The sequence below is a fragment of the Pleurodeles waltl genome, chromosome 3_1 (genome assembly GCF_031143425.1).
Source record: "Pleurodeles waltl isolate 20211129_DDA chromosome 3_1, aPleWal1.hap1.20221129, whole genome shotgun sequence".
Lineage (NCBI taxonomy): Eukaryota > Metazoa > Chordata > Amphibia > Caudata > Salamandridae > Pleurodeles > Pleurodeles waltl.
The window spans coordinates 1,010,329,368-1,010,348,037 of record NC_090440.1 but is presented as its reverse complement, the minus strand read 5'-3'; the positions used below and the strand labels follow the sequence as shown (position 1 = coordinate 1,010,348,037).

Here is an 18,670-nt window from a genome sequence, read left to right as displayed (position 1 = left end):
AAATAAAAAAGAAAGGCCTTAGAAAATACTATTCAAAGTACATGGCATATATTATGCTCTGTGTGACCTAGGGAAAGGGACTAGAGACAGTGGCAGGTTGAAATTATATTACACAAATTTACAAACAAAAACATACAAACAGGCCATAGTTATTTACCTTAAGTAGAAGCTGGTCTGCATTACCAGTTTGCGCTCTGCCCTTCATATTTTTCTCCTTAATGGTCAGGGGTAGCCCTGCTCTCCACCAAACTTCAATACGCCGCTCAAAAAAGAGTCTTGTGATGTGCTTGTGTGTATGACATGTTTGGGAGGCTTTTATACTTGTGACCACAGGCTAATTATGCATAGGCATTGTGGAGGTGTGGGCTTAAAAATATATTATGTTTTATGGTTACAGCACTATACCATATCACCTGGGGGCTACCACTTTCTACGGTGACACCTGCTAAGCATGTATGGGTCACTCTGACTTGCAAAAACATAGGCGGAAAGTTAATTGCTTGACGTAAGCAGTAACAAGCAGGACAAATAAGATACTAGGGGCAATGGGCAGCAGCTCCTCTAGAAACTATGTGTCGGCCTGAAGACCACCCCGTCGCCTGTCAGTCCTCACTCATCTTCCCCTTACATGCAGTTACCTTCCTTAGTTAAGCGTGACTTGTGTTTTTAAAGGTCATGCTCTATGTTCGTATACACCTTGCTTGACCCTTTCTGTGCCTGTGGGCTTGAAGATTATTATTTTTTTTAAAAGGTCACCACCATACATTCCATTTAGGCTATGCAATGCTCGGGGAGAGTGGGTGGGGCCTCAGTAGTTTCACTGCACCTCCATCTAAGGAGGCACAATGCAGCCCAACCACAATGACGGCATAAACATGTCCAGGCTTGTCCTCTTGGGTGCAGAAACAGGGCGCGCACCTGCACAGCTGCTATTATACACAACACATAGACCTAGACACTAGGGACACCATCAGAGCACGTGACTAACACTTCCTCACACCATGTCATAACCCACGTGACTCACCTACACCTACGTAAGTTCCTGGGCAGGTTCTCAGGGGTCACCGGAAGTCCCGGTAACGGATGTGACGTCACATCCGAGGGGGTGTGACAGCTGTCACTTTTTTAATGAGTAAAGGTATACCCATATTCTACTGCTGTAACAGAGGCACATTGAGGAACTTTTGATAATGCATGCAGGGATTCGACGGCCTGTACAGCTGGTTTTACCCCTTATAGGAAGGGCGCAAATCGAGGAGGTGATATATGATGATGCAGATGAAGGGCCAGGGAGACACTGCAGGAGCGGTGATAAAGACTCCTTACTTCCTACTAAGCCTCAGACATATTGAGGTACAGGGGGCACTGTATGACTGGTACCAAAATCCTATGTGGGGCAGAAACAATCACAAATAGGAATTGCCATGAAACGATTTAGCATATCTTAGGTGTAAAATATCCTTTTGTCCAGCGGCACTGTAGAGCAAATGTTGTCTTTTGGACATCACTGTAATGGATGTGACATCACTTCCGAGGGGGCGGGGCAACTGTCACTTTTTATAATGATGAGTAAAGGTATCCCCATATTTTACTTACAGCAACAGAGAGATATAAAGAAAATGCAGAAGAAACAAAATGATAGGAAAACAAAAGAGCACAGCAATGAAAAAGGGCATGTAAAATTAAGCTAAAGGGACTGGAAGTGTAGGGCGGTAGCGGAAAGAGGCATGTGATAGACTCAAGACTTTGCATTAGAAATTGACTTTCTCCACTACTTTTGCATTCTGTTTTTATTGTGACTATACATAGAGTTGCATATTTATGCTCTATGTGTTAAAACGGTCATCAGCTGCCTGCTGCTCTAAGGCGAATCTTGACAATACACTTGTTTTATATTCCGATACACTTTTGTAGCAAAATGTGCTTTACTGGTATTTTTCCTATTGAAACGAAAAGTGGAAAAAAATCAAAAAGGTAAGAGACTGGTTCAAGTAGAACACGTCTATTGTCAGGGCAATTCCACATGAACCAGTCTCCTCTAGTATCTACTGATATCTCCCAGGACCCTGAAATTTAGGTGTGAAAAAAGGAATGACACTCGTGCCCTAAAGTACCTATAACTCACCCCTTCCTTATGCACAATTTTTTCATCAACAATTTTATTGTACATTTTGCAGTGGTATTATTAATGGTTTCATAAAAGATAACAAGAGTGATGTAATATGTGGGGTAATTAGCAGTGCATGGTGAGGGCGTGAGTTATAGTTACCTTAGGGCATGACTTTTTGTTACTTGAGATAACTATAACTGGTGATTTTCAGAGGTTTTGTATGTTTAAATTGGCATGCTTTAACTGACATCGTCACTTAGCCATGAATTTCTAGTGTTTTTTTTTAAGTAAAGTAATATTTATTATCCTACCTAAAGCCAATCCCCCGGTTTCAGGCGTGCATGATGAGAACGCATAGCGGGGAGCTGACAGCAGGGACTGGCATGTGGTCAGGCCTTGCAGGCAAATCCCCACAAGCATCTAACCCCCTCTGTGTGGTGTGGGGTTGGCTACAGGATCTGGCTTCTGAGCACCCATTCCTACTCCACACATTGTCTTCTGCAGCACTAAAATACAAAAAGTGAGCCTATTGGCATTATTAAATGGAAGGCTCTTTCTTTTTAAATAGTTGTTATTATTACTTCTTGTGGGTTAAAAAGTTGAAAATAGTCACAGACACTTTTGAAAAAACAAAAAACTAAACAAACATATCCAAGTCTTTATTTTATTATTTTTAATCCCAAAAAATGCAATTCTAAAAACAACCATAAGAAGACTTTGTTTATACAATTTTAGACCACATTAAGGGGCATATTCAGCTACAAATCACTCAATGCGGCAAGTCACCTTGCTGTGCTGCACTGCCTCATATGGAAAGGGCAGGAATGCGCTGCATTTAACATTTTATGGCGTATTCCTGTCTTTTTCTATGCACTGGCATACAATGTGCCGTCTAGTGCAAATGCAGGCGCCCTTGCACCATGGTGAACAGGTGCCTGCAATGCAGACAGGACTGTTTTTGTGCAGAAAGGGACACCTCCTTGCACAACAAAAATCTGAGAGACATTTTCCTCTTTCTATGTGTGATGTAGAATGCAGCACACATAGAAAGAGGAAATAACAATCAGAATTGAAGAAATTTCTCCTTATTACACCTCACCTGGTGAGGCTTAAAAATTTTATGCATTCCCAGGTACGCCAGTAACTGTAAAACTTTAATGCACAAAAATCCATGGGTGAATGCTTCGGAACATACAAACTCCACCCATGGAAATCTTCCCATGGCAGAGTAAAGCAACACTGATTTGTGCTGCATTGTGTTACTCTAGATTTATGAAGCCAGGCAAGACCACGCCATTGCATGGTGCAAGAGTGATGTAATTCTTTGATAAATATACTCCTAAATGCAGCAGTGCAATGAGGCCCTGACTGGCACTGTATTTCCAGCAGTATAGCAAAAGCTTGAGCCTGAGACATGCTTAAAAAAATTGGTAAGTTCTCCTGGACTCATGGATTCCATGATGCAGGAGACTTACTGTTTTTTTTCTAATGTTTCCGAGGGGCTGCAAAAGTTCCTGCAGCTTCCACACCATTAAAAATGGTCTGGTGGTTCACCTTCTAGGGACATCGCCAATGCCCCATAATGGCCATCACCTCGCAGGGACACCCAGCAGCACTGAGTGGGCGTTTAAAAGCACCCCACAGGTCCTGCAGTGGAGGGAGCAAACAGGTTGCATGCCTGGGCGAAGACCAGACTGAGAGCAGGCCTGACTTTGCATGTCCAAGCCCAGAGGAGGCTGGGCAGGGCCACATTTCTTGGTTCCTGTATTGTAACGTTCTCATCCTATTTTCAAAATGGAGAAGAGTAAGCTGAGCATGTCACCTGACTGTGCCCCAGAGAAACACCAAACCCCATTACTACCTAATTAACAAATGCCATGGGCACTAATAATAAAGAAATTAGTACTGCAGAGCAGAGACTGGCATTTTCACAGCAAGCAATGAGAGAAGCATCAGTTTTTTCCCCAAATTCCAGAGCAGAAGAATTACCCAAAATAGAGAAGGGGAACTCTGGCAATGTTATTTTTAATCCTAATGTGTTGATGAAAGCCTATCAATTTAAGTTCTTTCTTCACTTGCCCCTGAGAATTTCCCACTCTTCATTGAGCTGATAATTGTCCGCACCCGAGGACTTGCTTTTTCTTGAGTTTTAGATACTCATTGCATAGAATTTTTGGTATTCCAGTTTGGATAGGCTAATCCTCCACAAATTGGAAATGCTGTAGAGCTCCAGCACAAAGATTAATGCTGTCCCGCTGGGTTATTTGTTATAAGCTTAAAGAATGTGGTGACCCTTGTATTACCCAAACACCTGATTTGTGAAGAAATTGTGGTAGTCATGTTTTTACCATTCCTATATTGAATCATTTCTCTCCGCTTGGTACAATGAATGATAATGATTGACTTCTGGCTCACAGTACTGATATTGGTCCCATAGATGTGCCTCATACTTAGCACATGTCCTGTGAAGGGCAATTCTGAGTTTCCTAGTTTTAACACTGATGTAGCGCCTAGTACAGGTTTTCTATGATGGCATGGATCCTTTTGCCCTGAGATCATGCAGCATTAGTCCTGGGTCCAAAGTAACTCTGAAGTTATCTCCTGTCAGGGCCATATGTTCAGTCTTCTTTTTTGGAACATAGCAGGCATCAGGAGTAAGATTCATAATATTGGCTAACGTTTGTCAAATACTTTCAGGTGATTTATCTCCAGGAGACATGGGCCATTGATTGTCTCCATATTGCAGGCTATAATACATTTCAAAATCCATTGGTACATTCTATCGTAGATAGGGCAAAGAGGGGCCTTGTCACCTTTGTTTCTACTTTGACCGAGTAGGTGTGTAGTAAAAAGTTGGACTACCCTTATTATCAGATTAGTGGCCTTGAAAGCTACACCTTTATATATTTAAATGTTATAATAATAATTTTTCTGAAGACAAGGGATCTGTTCTGGAAAGTTTAGAAAAGGTCTAGAAATATCTGTTCCACAATTATGTGATATGGGGTGGTAATTTTAATATTCATATTTGTTCTTCTCCAGAAAGAACAGTGTGTGGATACGTGGATGACACTGACCAAGGTATAACTCATTTTGGCCATAATGGGCATGGTGAAAGATTAAACAACTAACTCTTCAAATACAACCTGGTTTTACCAATGAGGCCAGTGTTACACAAGCTCCTTTTAACTATACCTTCTTGGGCAGAGAGTCCGAATCAACAATTGACTTTATTTTAGCTATGAATACTTTAAGTTTATTTATTTTCAATTTTAAAACACATTTCACTTTGGTAAGCCAGGTACTGCTTCAAAGATAAAAGTCACTAAATGTATGGATGACATCGAAGTTGCCTTTCTTAATGGTATTAGCTTGTAGTGGAGTGGAGTTATCACTGCTGTTTTCTTTTTAAACCTTGTTTGAGCTACCTATTCTCTAGTGAATATTGCCTTGATGATTGTGCTGAGGTGGATGAAATTAGGTATGCTTTAATGGGATTTGCTAGCCAAAATGGTTGACATGTCCAGTTCCTCATTCTAATGGGAGATACAATACCTGGTTTAATACAAAGGGCCAGATTTACCAGTTTGTCACGCATCTCTGTGCGGCAGCCGCAAATGGTGCAATGCATGTGAAGGAGAGAGCAGACAAGCATCATATTTACAGAAATATGGCACTCTCTTCCCCTCACCTCAATGCTGGTCAGAAATGTGTGCCATGCGCCATAGACACACCTTTGCACCATAGTGCAAGGGTGTCTCTTTTAGTCTAGGATAGGTTTTGTACTGGAAGGATACCCTTCCAGTGCAAAATACTATACTTAGACTAACTTTAAACATTCTCCCACTTGTGTGTGCTGTACAGTGCAGCATGCATGCAAAGTAGGAAAATAAAGGAGAAAAAAAGCATTTCTGCTTCATAGCGCCTATCTGAAATGGGTGATATTGTCTGATGCTAAACCTTGTCTACTTTTTTAAGAAAATAGGGCTTAGCGTCAGAAATCTTGGGTGGTTGCATGGGAATGCACCAGCAGTGTGTTCCCCCCTGGTGCTAAGTAATGCAAAGCAGAGCTATGCGCTGCTTTGCACTACTTTCGAGTGAATTTGCAGTGCTAAACAAGTTTAGCGCTGGAAAGTAAATTAGTGAAAAAAGATTTAGCGTCACTTTGTGTCACTTTTGTGATGCAAACTCTGCACTAAAACTTAATAAATAGAACCCAAGGTGTACTAAAGTCATTAGTATATTGGATGAGGTAATAAATTAAAAACTGAGGCATGAGCTGCACTAATCACTGCTAGCAAACTGAAGGACAATAGGGCCTTCAGGCACATAATTGGGCGTCCCTATCCCAGAGAACAGTCTGTTCCATCTATTGAGGATGTATTTCTTCAAAAACCTGGGAGGACCATTTTTCTAATATCGCAATTCAAGACATTGGGCATCATTCCGACCCTGGAAGTCTTAAGACCGACAAGGTCCTATTGGCAATCGGATCACCACCAATCTGGCGGTCCAGCAGCCACATTATGATGTGGCCATTGTACCACGGTCAGACTGCCAGCTCTGCCAGATCATGACTTTTTGTTGGTCTGGCGGTGCTGGCAGTCGTAATACGCCAGGGCAGCGCTGCCCTGGGGATTACGGGTCCCTTCTCTACTGGCAATTACATGACGGTAGCCCCGCCATGTAAAAGCTGGCAGAGTCTGGGCGCCCCGGGGGCCCCTATACTGCCCATGCACTTGGCATGGGTAGTAAAGGGGCCCCCCTGGTCAGCCCCATTGTTGTTTTCACTGTCTGCTTTGTAGACAGTGAAAATTGCGATGGGTGCTGGTGCACCCTATGCACTATAGCATTGCTGCCGGCTCAGTTATGAGCCTGTGTCAATGTTGTAGGTGTTTCCCGCTGAACCTCTGTTTCCGCCCGCTGACCCAGGGGGAAAATCTTAATGGGGCCTGCGGGAAGGGAACTGCACTGGCGGCAACCTGACCACTGGAGTTTGGCAGATGGCCTTTTCCATCTGCCAAACTCATAAACACCACCATTGTGTCTGGGGAGGAGGATAACCCTAAGTTACACAGGGACGTTGAGCATTATCAAGAAAAATAATTCCTTCTTTTCTCCTTAGATGAGGTAGCTGCCGCCACTAAGAGTAATCATGGCAAGAAGGCCCCAGGACCTGACCGGGCCCAAGTCAACCTCTTTAAAACTAACCCGGATTTCTGGGGCCCACGTATAACCAGTGTTCTGAGATATATTTGTAAATCGTAGACATTAACAACATGGCCTACCTTTTCAATTACGCCAATTTATAAGAAAGGGGACAGGGCTGGCCCAAAATGATATCATCTGAAGTCAATCTTAAACTCACTCCTGAAGTTGGCTGGAAGAATAAAACTTTCCAAATTGGTGACCTTCGCTGATGATACTCAGATAATGTCAAAGACCCTGTATGGTTTCAGGAAAAGGTAAGAACAATCAAATATTGGCCCGTATTTATACTTTTATAGTGCCACATTTGCGTCATTTTTTTATACAAAAGCGGCACAAACTTACAAAATAATTGCATTTTGTAAGTTTATGCCGCTTTTGCATCAAAAAATGATACAAATGTGGCGCTAAAAAAGTATAAATATGGGCCATTGTCTCAATTTGAGCCCACTTATCAGGAAATACACTTTAGCAAGGGAAGGTCCTATTTATATGGCATTCATGGACCTTTACAGTCTGTTTGATTGTGTGAACCATAACAAATTATAGAAGGTGATGACTAGGATTGAATTTAGCATCACTTACTTCATTTTTTAAAGGAATCCATTGAGACGCAAATTCCAGAGTTAGGTTTGGGATTTATGGTGAGTGCACACAGGAGTTTACCCTTTGAGTATGTCAGGGCTGTGTCATGGCGCCCTTTCTCTTTACACTTTACATTAACAATCTGAGCAGGGTTCTTGAGGAAGTAAGCACGGATGTACTTCAAATTGGCCAGCGACCAATACCAGCATGTGCGTTATGCAGTACTCATCGCTCGAACTCCCAAGGCCCTCCAATCGCTGATTGATTATTTCATCAAATATATGGCCTCCTTAGACTTGGGAGAGAATCTGTCAAACACTTTTATTATGACATGCGGTCTGAAGAAACAAAAGTCTTATCAGTTTGAAGCAGGGGATACTACGCTTGCTAAGACATCCACCTTCTCCTACTTGGGACTGTTGTTTGATGTTCAGGGCACATGGGGGTGGTTGCACACAGATAGAACAATGCAAATGAACAAATCATTCGCTGTGTTAATTATTATTTCAGCAAAATTACAGAGGAAGCCGCGTAAAGAGTTATGTATTATATATGGACCAAACAGGACCTTTGGCCCAATATGGGACCAGAGTTTGAGGCTATGCTAATTTAAAAAAAACAAGAGTGCATCAAAAACGTGTGCCTAAGAAAGTACCTTTCAGTCCTACAAGGTGTTTCTACCTATGTTGGTCACGGGGAACTGTGCCTCTTGTTTCTTGAATATCTGATTAAGTTATGCCCTATCCTACTTTGGCACAGAATTTGGATGCATTTTGAGATGAGTTTAAACAGGAACATTATTACTGAATGATTATCTTTGGATCAGACAGATAAAATTCCATGGTTTAAATATGTTAAGGCCTATTGTGGCAGGTTGGGTAGACTGGATTATTTTATTGATTCCACCTCCCTATATGGTGGTATGACGGCAGACGTTAAACACGTCAATGAATTTGTTTTAGCAAAAGATTTGACTGAGATCGTGGAAAGCGTAGTGTTTTAAATCATGAACTGTTGTTAACCAATGAAGGCATACAGTTTTATCTGGAACATGTGTATTTTCCTCTGCATATATTTGTTTGACCCTGTTCAGATGTATCATAATTCATCGCTTTACATTCTTCCCTAGAGTATATGACTGGTCACCCACCCTTGGCTGGTGCCCGGGTGACGGTGTTAGCGAACAATGCACATTGCACTTTACGTTTTACTTAAGGTTGACAATACGAAGGTTCAAATTTATGCAATACTGACCAGCTTTGCTGTTCTTACAACAATTGCACTCTCTAAAAATATGCTTAGCTGTGTCCAAATTCTTAAGGAAGGCTATAATGATGCATATAAATATGAGTGGGTAATCATTTAAAAGGAGCAGCTGTATGTTTATATATCTTCCTGTAAAAATAGCTTAGAAAGGTGTTGTTATATCGATATTTTATATACTGTTTTTAACATTTGAAAGTTTTTAATGTATTTATCTATTTCTTTTTCCTTTTAATAAAATATGTATTTTTTATTGCTGTGGTTTTATGTCTGAAATCTGATTAAAGGTCATGGGTATTGGTATTGGAACTGCTAATGGCGAAATGAAAAAGTCTGTGAGACTGTTTTAGTGTTAGATGGTAATTTGGAAGTAAAAATGCACTGTAGCTTCATATTTATTACATCAACTTGTCCAACCAGAAGTTTTCATGAAAATTCTATTTTGCAACATACCATGAGAACGATTTCCAAACTAGGAGATTTTGAAGAAGAAGAGTAAGACAAAGTGGATTGTTTTAAAGTGATTGAATTTGTCAAAAAACGAAGTTGTTATATATTATTGTAAAACTCATGTTGGAACATAAAAGTATTGAAATATAGGATGCACAGTGTGAGATAGGAACACCTGCCTTAATTTCAAAAAGTACTAGAGCTGTTTGGGAGTGTCACAAACAGAAAAGCATATTAACATTTTATGTTTCTCAGTTTTCAAATCATAAAAAGTTTTTTTTTTTTTAAACAAAATGAATTAGTCATTTATGTATAATAATGTATGTTTCGCAAGCCCATTTCAACCAGTTTAGAGGATTTGCAGAAACCATTCACACATCAAATATAAGAGCACCTAAAAGCAAAATACTTGTGCTTTTAAGATTATACTAACAAATACTACCCTAACCCAAGAAAATCATGAGACCCTCTGTAAATTAGGTTTTACCAAACCTAAGAAGAAGCATTTGTAAGACTTGCAATCTGTTTTCTACACCAGGGTTTTCCAATCTGTGGTCCGGCGACCGCTGGGGTCCGCAAAGCTTCCTCAGGGGGTCCAAGACTGCTTAGAAAATTAAATAATATTAACAGATTTGATCCCCAGCTTTCAGTAATGACTCAGTAGGGGACCCTGGATTCCAATAATGATTCAGTGGGGGTCCCCATGTTCCATTAATGATAAAATGAGGGTCTACAGAAGTCAAAAGGTTGGGAACCACTGTTCTACACACATAATTTGAAAGCCTAAGTTCTCTGAAGCTGCTTTTGGAGTCAGTACTGATGAAACTAGTGAGAACATAAAACACACACTTTCAAATAATGCTAATTATTTTGTAAAGTGCGGAACACCCTTCGAATAGGTCAACTAAAACAGATTAAAATGTGAAACACAGTATTTGATTTGAATGTGAATGGCATAAGGAAAATGTCCATGGACATTATCTCTGGAGATTAACAGCAGGTGTTTTAGCAGCTGCGCAGGAAGTGGGTTCATCTAGGACATGAGAAAAGCGAGGCACTGCTTTCCAGAAACCTGGTGATCCCTACCATTCTCTCTACCTGCCCCCACACAAAAATCTGTGTGGTGGAAGTGAACACATTTATCATGCTCAAGCTTGATTGTAATTCTTATTCAAATTAAGGTGTTTTCCTGTGTGACTGACAGACAAAACACACTGTAAGTAATGGGCAAGTACATTATTTGTACATGTGTGTTTAGTAAAGAGGTCAGTAGGTGAAGGAAAGAAGAATTTTATTCTTGCAGGTCAATTTGTTATGTGTGTAAACCAAACACAATTGCATGTCTAGCAGTAGATTATGCATGCAAATTAGCATTAGTATTCGTATACATGCAAACCAGTAGACATGGGAAATAAAACATCATGCAGAACACATATGGTCTATATGCAAATCACTGCTCTTTTTGTACAGTAAGTACATTTTGAGGGCTAACCAATACATTTAAAATGTAAACCAATATTTTACAGATGTGGAACAGTGTGTGTTATGCAGTCCACAATGTTATGCATATGAATTAGCATGTTGGTAGGAAAAACCATTAGAGTATGCCTACAAAACAATACCATATGATTGTGCTATGAATATCCATCCTTATATAGTTTAAATACACCAGTCCACTAAACTGACTCAGTAGTGTGCTTCTGCTGTTGATACTGGCTGGCATACTGGGAACATTGACAAATATAATGCATTTAAAAACTGAACCATAAGCTCCCCCACACAACACAATTTCTTGATATATATCAATAGTTTGCGTAGAGATTGACCAACATACTGATACCAAAGACCAATGTTAGTGTATACAAACCAACATAGCATTCGCAAACCAACATAATCTGTGTGAACAATTCCAATATCCAATATGTATGAATGCACATCCAGTGTGTTTGATACATTAACCAATGTAGTTGCTACACTAGTGACTGTGGTTGATTTATGCATCACATATAGGGCAAATAAATTTGGACTTGTCTCTCCTCTTTTAAATTTATTTCTTTTGGCTGGTCACAATTTATGCGTGTAAAGTTCTTCAAAATTTTAAACTTACATGCCTCCACTCCCTAAAATTAGGGGGCAGAGCCAAGTTTAAGAGAGTAAGGGCCATATGTACGAAAGCTTTTTCCCATAGACACAGAATGGGTAAAATCCTTTGGTACATCTGGCCCTAAGTCTCTACATCCTAAATGGAGGAATTGTATGTCTAGTACTACACACGGCCAACCACTGATACTGCAACACACTCCCATACAAATAATGGAGGTAGGGACTTAAAATAGAACCACACAGGAAACAGTGTTTCCAGATCCATGCATAAAAAATGAATTTTACTGAAATGCACATTTCCAAACATTAAAAAAACGATCAGCAGGTGCTGTCAGAGATTAGGCACAATTTACAATACAACTATGCTGAAGGTATTTAACTGGTTTACCAGCCAACACGTTGCTTTTAGTGTTTTGAAAATTGCTTAGTTAATATTTGCAGAATTTTATAAACTTTTGTAACTGCAATGTCTAGTCTTTTGTATATAGACTAATATTTTCATTTTTTCTCTTACAGGAGTGCACACTGTTTCACGGAGACTATGTAGGAAGAGCATGTGGCCATCATGGTCCCTACGTCCCAGATGTACTATTTTGGTCGTCAATCCTCTTTTGTGCCACCGTTATAATGTCATCAACATTGAAGCAGTTCAAGACCAGTAGATACTTTCCAACAAAAGTAACTATACATCTTTATTATTGAATCAAACATACATTTTATGTTTCATGTCAAAAAATTCCTATGTTCAAAGTGTGACACATTTATAAGAACACTTTAATTTGAGAATGTTTAATACAGTGTTCAACCGCATCATGAATGAACATGTTTTGCATTCTTCACCAGTATTTCATTATTTCCTTGTGCTTTTAGCTCATTTACATACTTATGCATTAGCTGCAAGGACAATCAGAACTGCATTTCTGAGAAAGAGAGTTACCAATAAAACTTGTGAAAACAGAGTGACTTAAAAGTAGATTTAAGCACTGAATTAGACCTGCTATACAAATGAGAAAACAATTTGCTCCAAGCTATCACTTAATAAGAACCTCTAAGATCCTGAAGGAAACACTTAGGGGGTGATTTTAACCTTGGCGGACGGCGGAGGCCGTCCGCCAAGGTACCGCCGTGAAATGACCGCACCGCGGTCAAAAGACAGCTGCGGCCATTTAAACATTTCCGAATGAGCGCCCGCCGGCCCAGCAGAAATGCCCCTGCAACAAGGAGGCCGGCTCAGAATTGAGCCGGCGTAGTTGCAGGGTTGCGACAGGTGCAGTTGCACCCGTCGTGTATTTCAGTGTCTGCAAAGCAGACACTGAAATACTTTGCGGGGCCCTCTTACGGGGGCCCCTGCAGTGCCCATGCCATTGGCATGGGCACTGCAGGGGCCCCCAGGGGCCCCGGGGCACCCCCTACCGCCATCCTGTTCATGGCGGGTTTCTGAATCCCCATGGCGGCGGAGCGCGCTCCGCCGCCATGGAGGATTCAATGGGGCAGCGGTAAACTGGCGGGAGACCGCCGGTTTACCCTTTCTGACCGCGGCTGAACCGCCGCGGTCAGAATGCCCTCGGGAGCACCGCCAGCCTGTTGGCGGTGCTCCCGTGGTCGGTGACCCTGGCGGTCACCGGCCGCCAGGGTCAGAATGACCCCCTTAGTGACATGATGTGTCTGAGTGCAGTCAGCTGGTGCCCTCACTATTGCAACAAAACAAGGCACAAAACTGAAAATGCACACTGCATCAACAGACCCCTTATCCCTGACGGAAAGAAAGGGTTCTGAGGTTGCAAGTAGAGGAGTTAGTAGTCTCATTAAGGTGGAATAATGACTAGGGCCCCTGCTTGCGAATCTTCCACTTTGATGAATATAAGTACTTCTTATGTGCACATTTCTAGTAATATATAGCAATAATGGGGTACCAATTAGCAAAATGGAAAAACAACGTAAAACAGATGCTGATACACGGCCCTGTACAGAAGAAAGAAGGGATTTTTAAGCAATCTTCAAATGAAAACCACAACCTATCCCTAGCAAAGTTGTGCATAAATCCTTTATTAATATCAAATATTTATTCTGAAAATTAAATTGCAAGAGAAATAAGAGCCCAAGCTAGATAGGAGAAGAAGAAACGTTATCTCGGTATGCCTCAGTAGATAGAAGAATAAATTCAGATGTCTTCATAGCTTTTTCCCACCTGTGCACCACTGACCGAACTGACAGTGCTGCCAGAGATGGCTTTCTAGCAGACGTGTGCTTACCAAAGGTCATAGAAGTTGATAGAAAAAGATTACAATCTCCAATAACTAACAACCATTTGCAATGCAATGGGTCCCGCATGTGCTCGAGTTAAAGCTTTTAGCCTTGTTAACTCCTAACGGGACTTTTCTTGCCACATAAACTGAAAATTAAAAGTAAAACAGTTTCTCATAAGCTAGCCGACGTCTGCCATGAGTGCAAAGCAGACACACAAAAGAAAAAAAGGTTTGCTTGCAGTGGAACGTATCGACAAAAGTGCAATTATCCATATAACCGGCAAAAGTGCAATTATCCATGTAACCAGCGAAAGTGCAAATAGTCATTTAACAGGGTCGATGTCATGCAAAGGGCACGACTACTGCCCAGTGAGATCACGCTGCCTACAAAATAAAGAGAAAAAGTAGTCCAGAAACCATACCGAAAACATGGAGCCTCATATATTTTCAGTAGTTGGCTGGTGTGCTCGAGGTGGGCTAAACACCGGGAAAAGCATGCATGCCTTTCACTAATTAAATCAAGAATATTTTGAAAGGCAAGCCCGCGAACCAACCAAACTAATGGGCGTGACAAGGGCATGGCTAAACAAGATTACACCAGGGACAGGGTTCTTTGCGGGCTCAACCTTAAAAAGGGTCTCTAACTAGCCACAGAAAGTATTTAGGGACATATTTAAGAAAAGTGCACCCCTTACCATCCCCCACCATTACCACAGGTATGCCATATTAAAAATATTGTGCTGCATGGCGCAGGGTACGGGGGAATACCATAATTTGTTTTGACACTATTGGCGCCGGCATAATGTAGCGCAAAGGGTTACAAAGTGGCGCAATGCATGCATTGCACCACTTTGTGAATATGTTGCGGTGTTTTTCGCCACTTAACGCCACATTAGCATCAAAGAATGACACTAACGTGGCGTTAGAATGGCGCTAGGGGCACTTAAATATGCCCCATAGTCTTTCAAGGCCCAAGAGCAGGACAGGTTTGGATGGTAGACTCTGCCGGACTTTATACATTTGCCCAGGCAGGTTTACAAAGGGGGAAGAGATGGGTGGGGTAACATTAAGCAGATTTTGCACATTGTGGACCTAGTTCAAACTAAAGAGATAATCCTCAGGTCTTCATAACTTTAGAAGACGTTCAGCAGGATGGATTGAGCATTTCTGAAAATGCTTTGAAAAAGGCTGAATTTGGTTCAAAATTATTGAGTTGGCTGTGAATTTTTAAGCACTTGAGCTGAGGGGAAGGCTCAATGGGAAGACTGAAATGAGAAAGGGCACTAGAAAACGACGTCCATTGTTCCCCCTGTTGTTCCCTTCTCCCTCCTCTCTCATTCCACTGCTTTTCCCCACAACCGTTGGCGATAGTTTTGGCAAATTCCATTATATGCAACATACATCACATAATGGATGTTAGAAATGGGGTCTGTAGTTGGCAGTCGGTTTACACCCTGTCCAAGTTGGGACCCTCCCTCTAGAGAGGGTAAGGGAAATACCCAGCTCAGATAACCTCACATCCTTGGTAGCTTGGCACGAGCAGTAAGGCTTATTTCAGAAGCAATGTGTAAAGCATTTGCACATAACACACAGTAATACAGTGAAAACACTACAAAGGACACCACAATAGTTTTAGAAAAATAGCCAATATTTATCTGTGTAACGCAAGACCAAAATGAGAAAAATCCAACACATGGTGATTAAGATATGAATTTTGAATTACTTTAAAATACAGGCCCATCATTAAGAAAAGTTTGCGACACCTTTGTGCCATTTATTTATGCAAAAGCGGCACTAACCTACCCCCATATTTGTATTTTGTCACCAAAGTGACCCTAACCTACCACCATATTCATATTTTGCTACTAGGCCTGTCTAGGGACAAAATACCTGAGTTAGCATAATTTTTTCAGAACGCCAACCCACCATGCGTTGTTTTGCGACAATGATATGCAAGATAGGCATTCCCGTCCAAAAAATTATGCTGGCCCGCCAGCACCATATTTACAACCCAATGCTAAAGCAACACACATTAAGGAACCAGTCCCAAAAAATGACGCAAAGCCTGATTTGTGTCACATTTTAACACCTGGTCAGACAAGGCATTAAAATGAGGCCCACACACTGCTACTTAAGGAAAACACAGAAGAAGCATTGTGCAACCGCCTGGACAACATGGAACTGTCCATCTTGGCACCATCTTGGCACACTCCGCAGATGACAGCAATGACAACAGGTCTCTCCAGCACCACCGTAGCAACCCACCACAGCAGCCACAAAGGCAGCACAGAAGGCAGAATAGGATATTTCAACAATGCACAACCTTCCTCGGACTCAGGGAACAAGATGTGATCAGGACCTTCCATCTGAAGCAGGAGTCAACGGTACGCCTGCTGCACCACATAGCGCCAGTCATCACTACAAGGGTAGAAACTCCAACAAATATTCCACCCATGACCAAACTCCTCTCTGTCCTCCATATGCTGGTGTCAGGATCATTTCAGACAAGGGTGGTATCTCAGCTATCCTTCTCAGCCTTCCTACCAAAGATTCTGGATGCAATCGTCCACCTCACACCCTACTTCCCCGTCACTCAACAATTGCAACAGGAGACCAAGCAAGGTTTCTAACTAATTGCTGGGTTCCCCCATGACTGGGTGCAAAGAACTGCACCCATATCCAACTTATACCACCTGCAGCTCTACAGGAACCGCAGACACATCCATTCTATAAATGTGCAGGCCATTGTGACCCACCATGGGCTCTTCACAAACATCCAAGCCAAATATCCCGGCAGCTTCCATGATGTGCACATATTCCGGCATTCTACCATCAATGAGCAGTTCCAGGTGGGCAATGGGCTACTCATAGGTAAGCCATCATGCCAATCATCATACAGGCAACACCCCAACTTTGTAGGGCAAACAAGACATACACCACACTAAACACACATGGTTAGGGGAACACAGATGTACAGAAAACAATATAAATGTCACATGATACACTACACCGCATTCATTGCACATCACACACACATACACCCATAGGTACATAATACAGCCACAACCTGACTGGCACACCACGTGAAGGACAGATTGAGCTATGTCCTATTTTCATACAGAAGCTGGGCCCAAACAACTACAAGTGCCCACTGGTTGACAACCAAATACAGATCTCGCACACATAACACCAAACAACAAATAGCTCAGTTATGTGAAATGCATAGGCCGTGTCAATGTAAAGAAAGTCACACATAGGTACAGCCCCACATTTGTCATGGTGTACAAGCTTATGGCGGCACCAATATCAAATGCCGCCCAAGTGTTGCCATTAAGAACTACATATCACCTACACATACCTGACTTACCTGATGTGTGCCTTTTCACCTGTCTGCTGCATTGTGCCGCACACATAGGAATACAAGGCCACCAGCTATGAAAGACCATTGGGCAGATTAATGAAAAGTGGTGCAGCACCTAGTCCAGTGCCACTTCACATGCTCCACTTAGCGCCCCCTAATGCCAGCATGTGTGTGCCCTTTACAAGAAACAGCCTGCCATGGCACAGACTAGGTGCAATTATGTCAAGATAATGGATGCCACAGTAGGACTCTGTAGGAGTATTGAGAACATACCTGACCTTTCATGCACCGTCATGCAAAAATATGGTGGCCCCCCCCCTCCCAACATTTCCTCTGTGCATGTGTTGGAAGTGTCTGTGATAAATATTGTTTATTAAACTTGGAGATTCATCTGCACCTATTTTGCCACTCCTCCAATTGTGTGACTCACACCCTTGTATACATGATGGCTTGCACAGGCATAATTTGCCACAAAGGGTTACTAAGAAGTACACTGCATGCATAGTTCTACATGGAAACATAGAGGCCTGAGTTTGGCTTTGTAGCACTACCAGGGTGTTGATACAAATGACACCATTGTGGTGCAAGGAGGTGGTAGGTCCCACTAACAATAGGACACAGCCTCAAATATGGACAACAAAACACATTTTTGGCATGGTTGAACTGTCAGTTCAGCAATGCCAGATTTATTTTGACAATCACCAGGTCCCAGAGCCACAAACCATGATTAGTAATGTCCATCAACACAAACCAATGCAACCATTCCACAAAACAGGAACACACAAAATACCAGAAGCAAGTCTGAGTTATGACTCCACCTATAACTAACATATGAAACCACAAATATGCATGACCGACACATGTTCTCTCACTCCTTTGCAGCCGACCAAGGATACGGCATCCAGTTATGGGTGATGACTCCTTTTGGTAACCCGACAATGGTGGAAGAGTGGGCATACAATGAAGAGCACAGAAGGACAGAAAATGTGGTGGAGAGGACATTAGGACTCCTGAAATCAAGGTTCGGGTGTCTGGCCTGACAGGAGGAAGCCTGTTGTATGCACCATCCCTGGCATCCAAGATGATACTTGTATGTGATATCTTGCATAACATATGTATACAGACTAATGTCCCCTGGGATGAAGTAGTAGATGTCCCCAATGAGGAGGAAAATTACACTGCTGCAGCACAGGTGGAGTGGGAGCTACAAAACACTGCTGCTGGAGTGTGCAGGAGACAACAAATTGTACAGAACTTCTACACCTAGACACTGTACAAGTAATATCACTTTGTAAATATCCCCAATCACTTTGCACCTGAGTGTCCATGGTCTACTCATTATCC

At 41.9% G+C, this 18,670-nt stretch overlaps 1 protein-coding gene across 13 annotated transcripts in view; it reads left to right on the top strand.

The window, feature by feature from the left end:
- SLC4A10 (solute carrier family 4 member 10) overlaps nucleotides 1-18,670 on the top strand; it is a 1,044,586-nt gene that overhangs the window by 822,338 nt on the left and 203,578 nt on the right. For all 13 annotated transcript variants that reach the window (XM_069224249.1, XM_069224250.1, XM_069224244.1 and 10 more), the window contains exon 16: nucleotides 12,236-12,397. In XM_069224249.1, coding sequence (XP_069080350.1) covers nucleotides 12,236-12,397 — 162 coding nt within the window. The remainder of the gene's footprint in view (nucleotides 1-12,235; nucleotides 12,398-18,670) is intronic.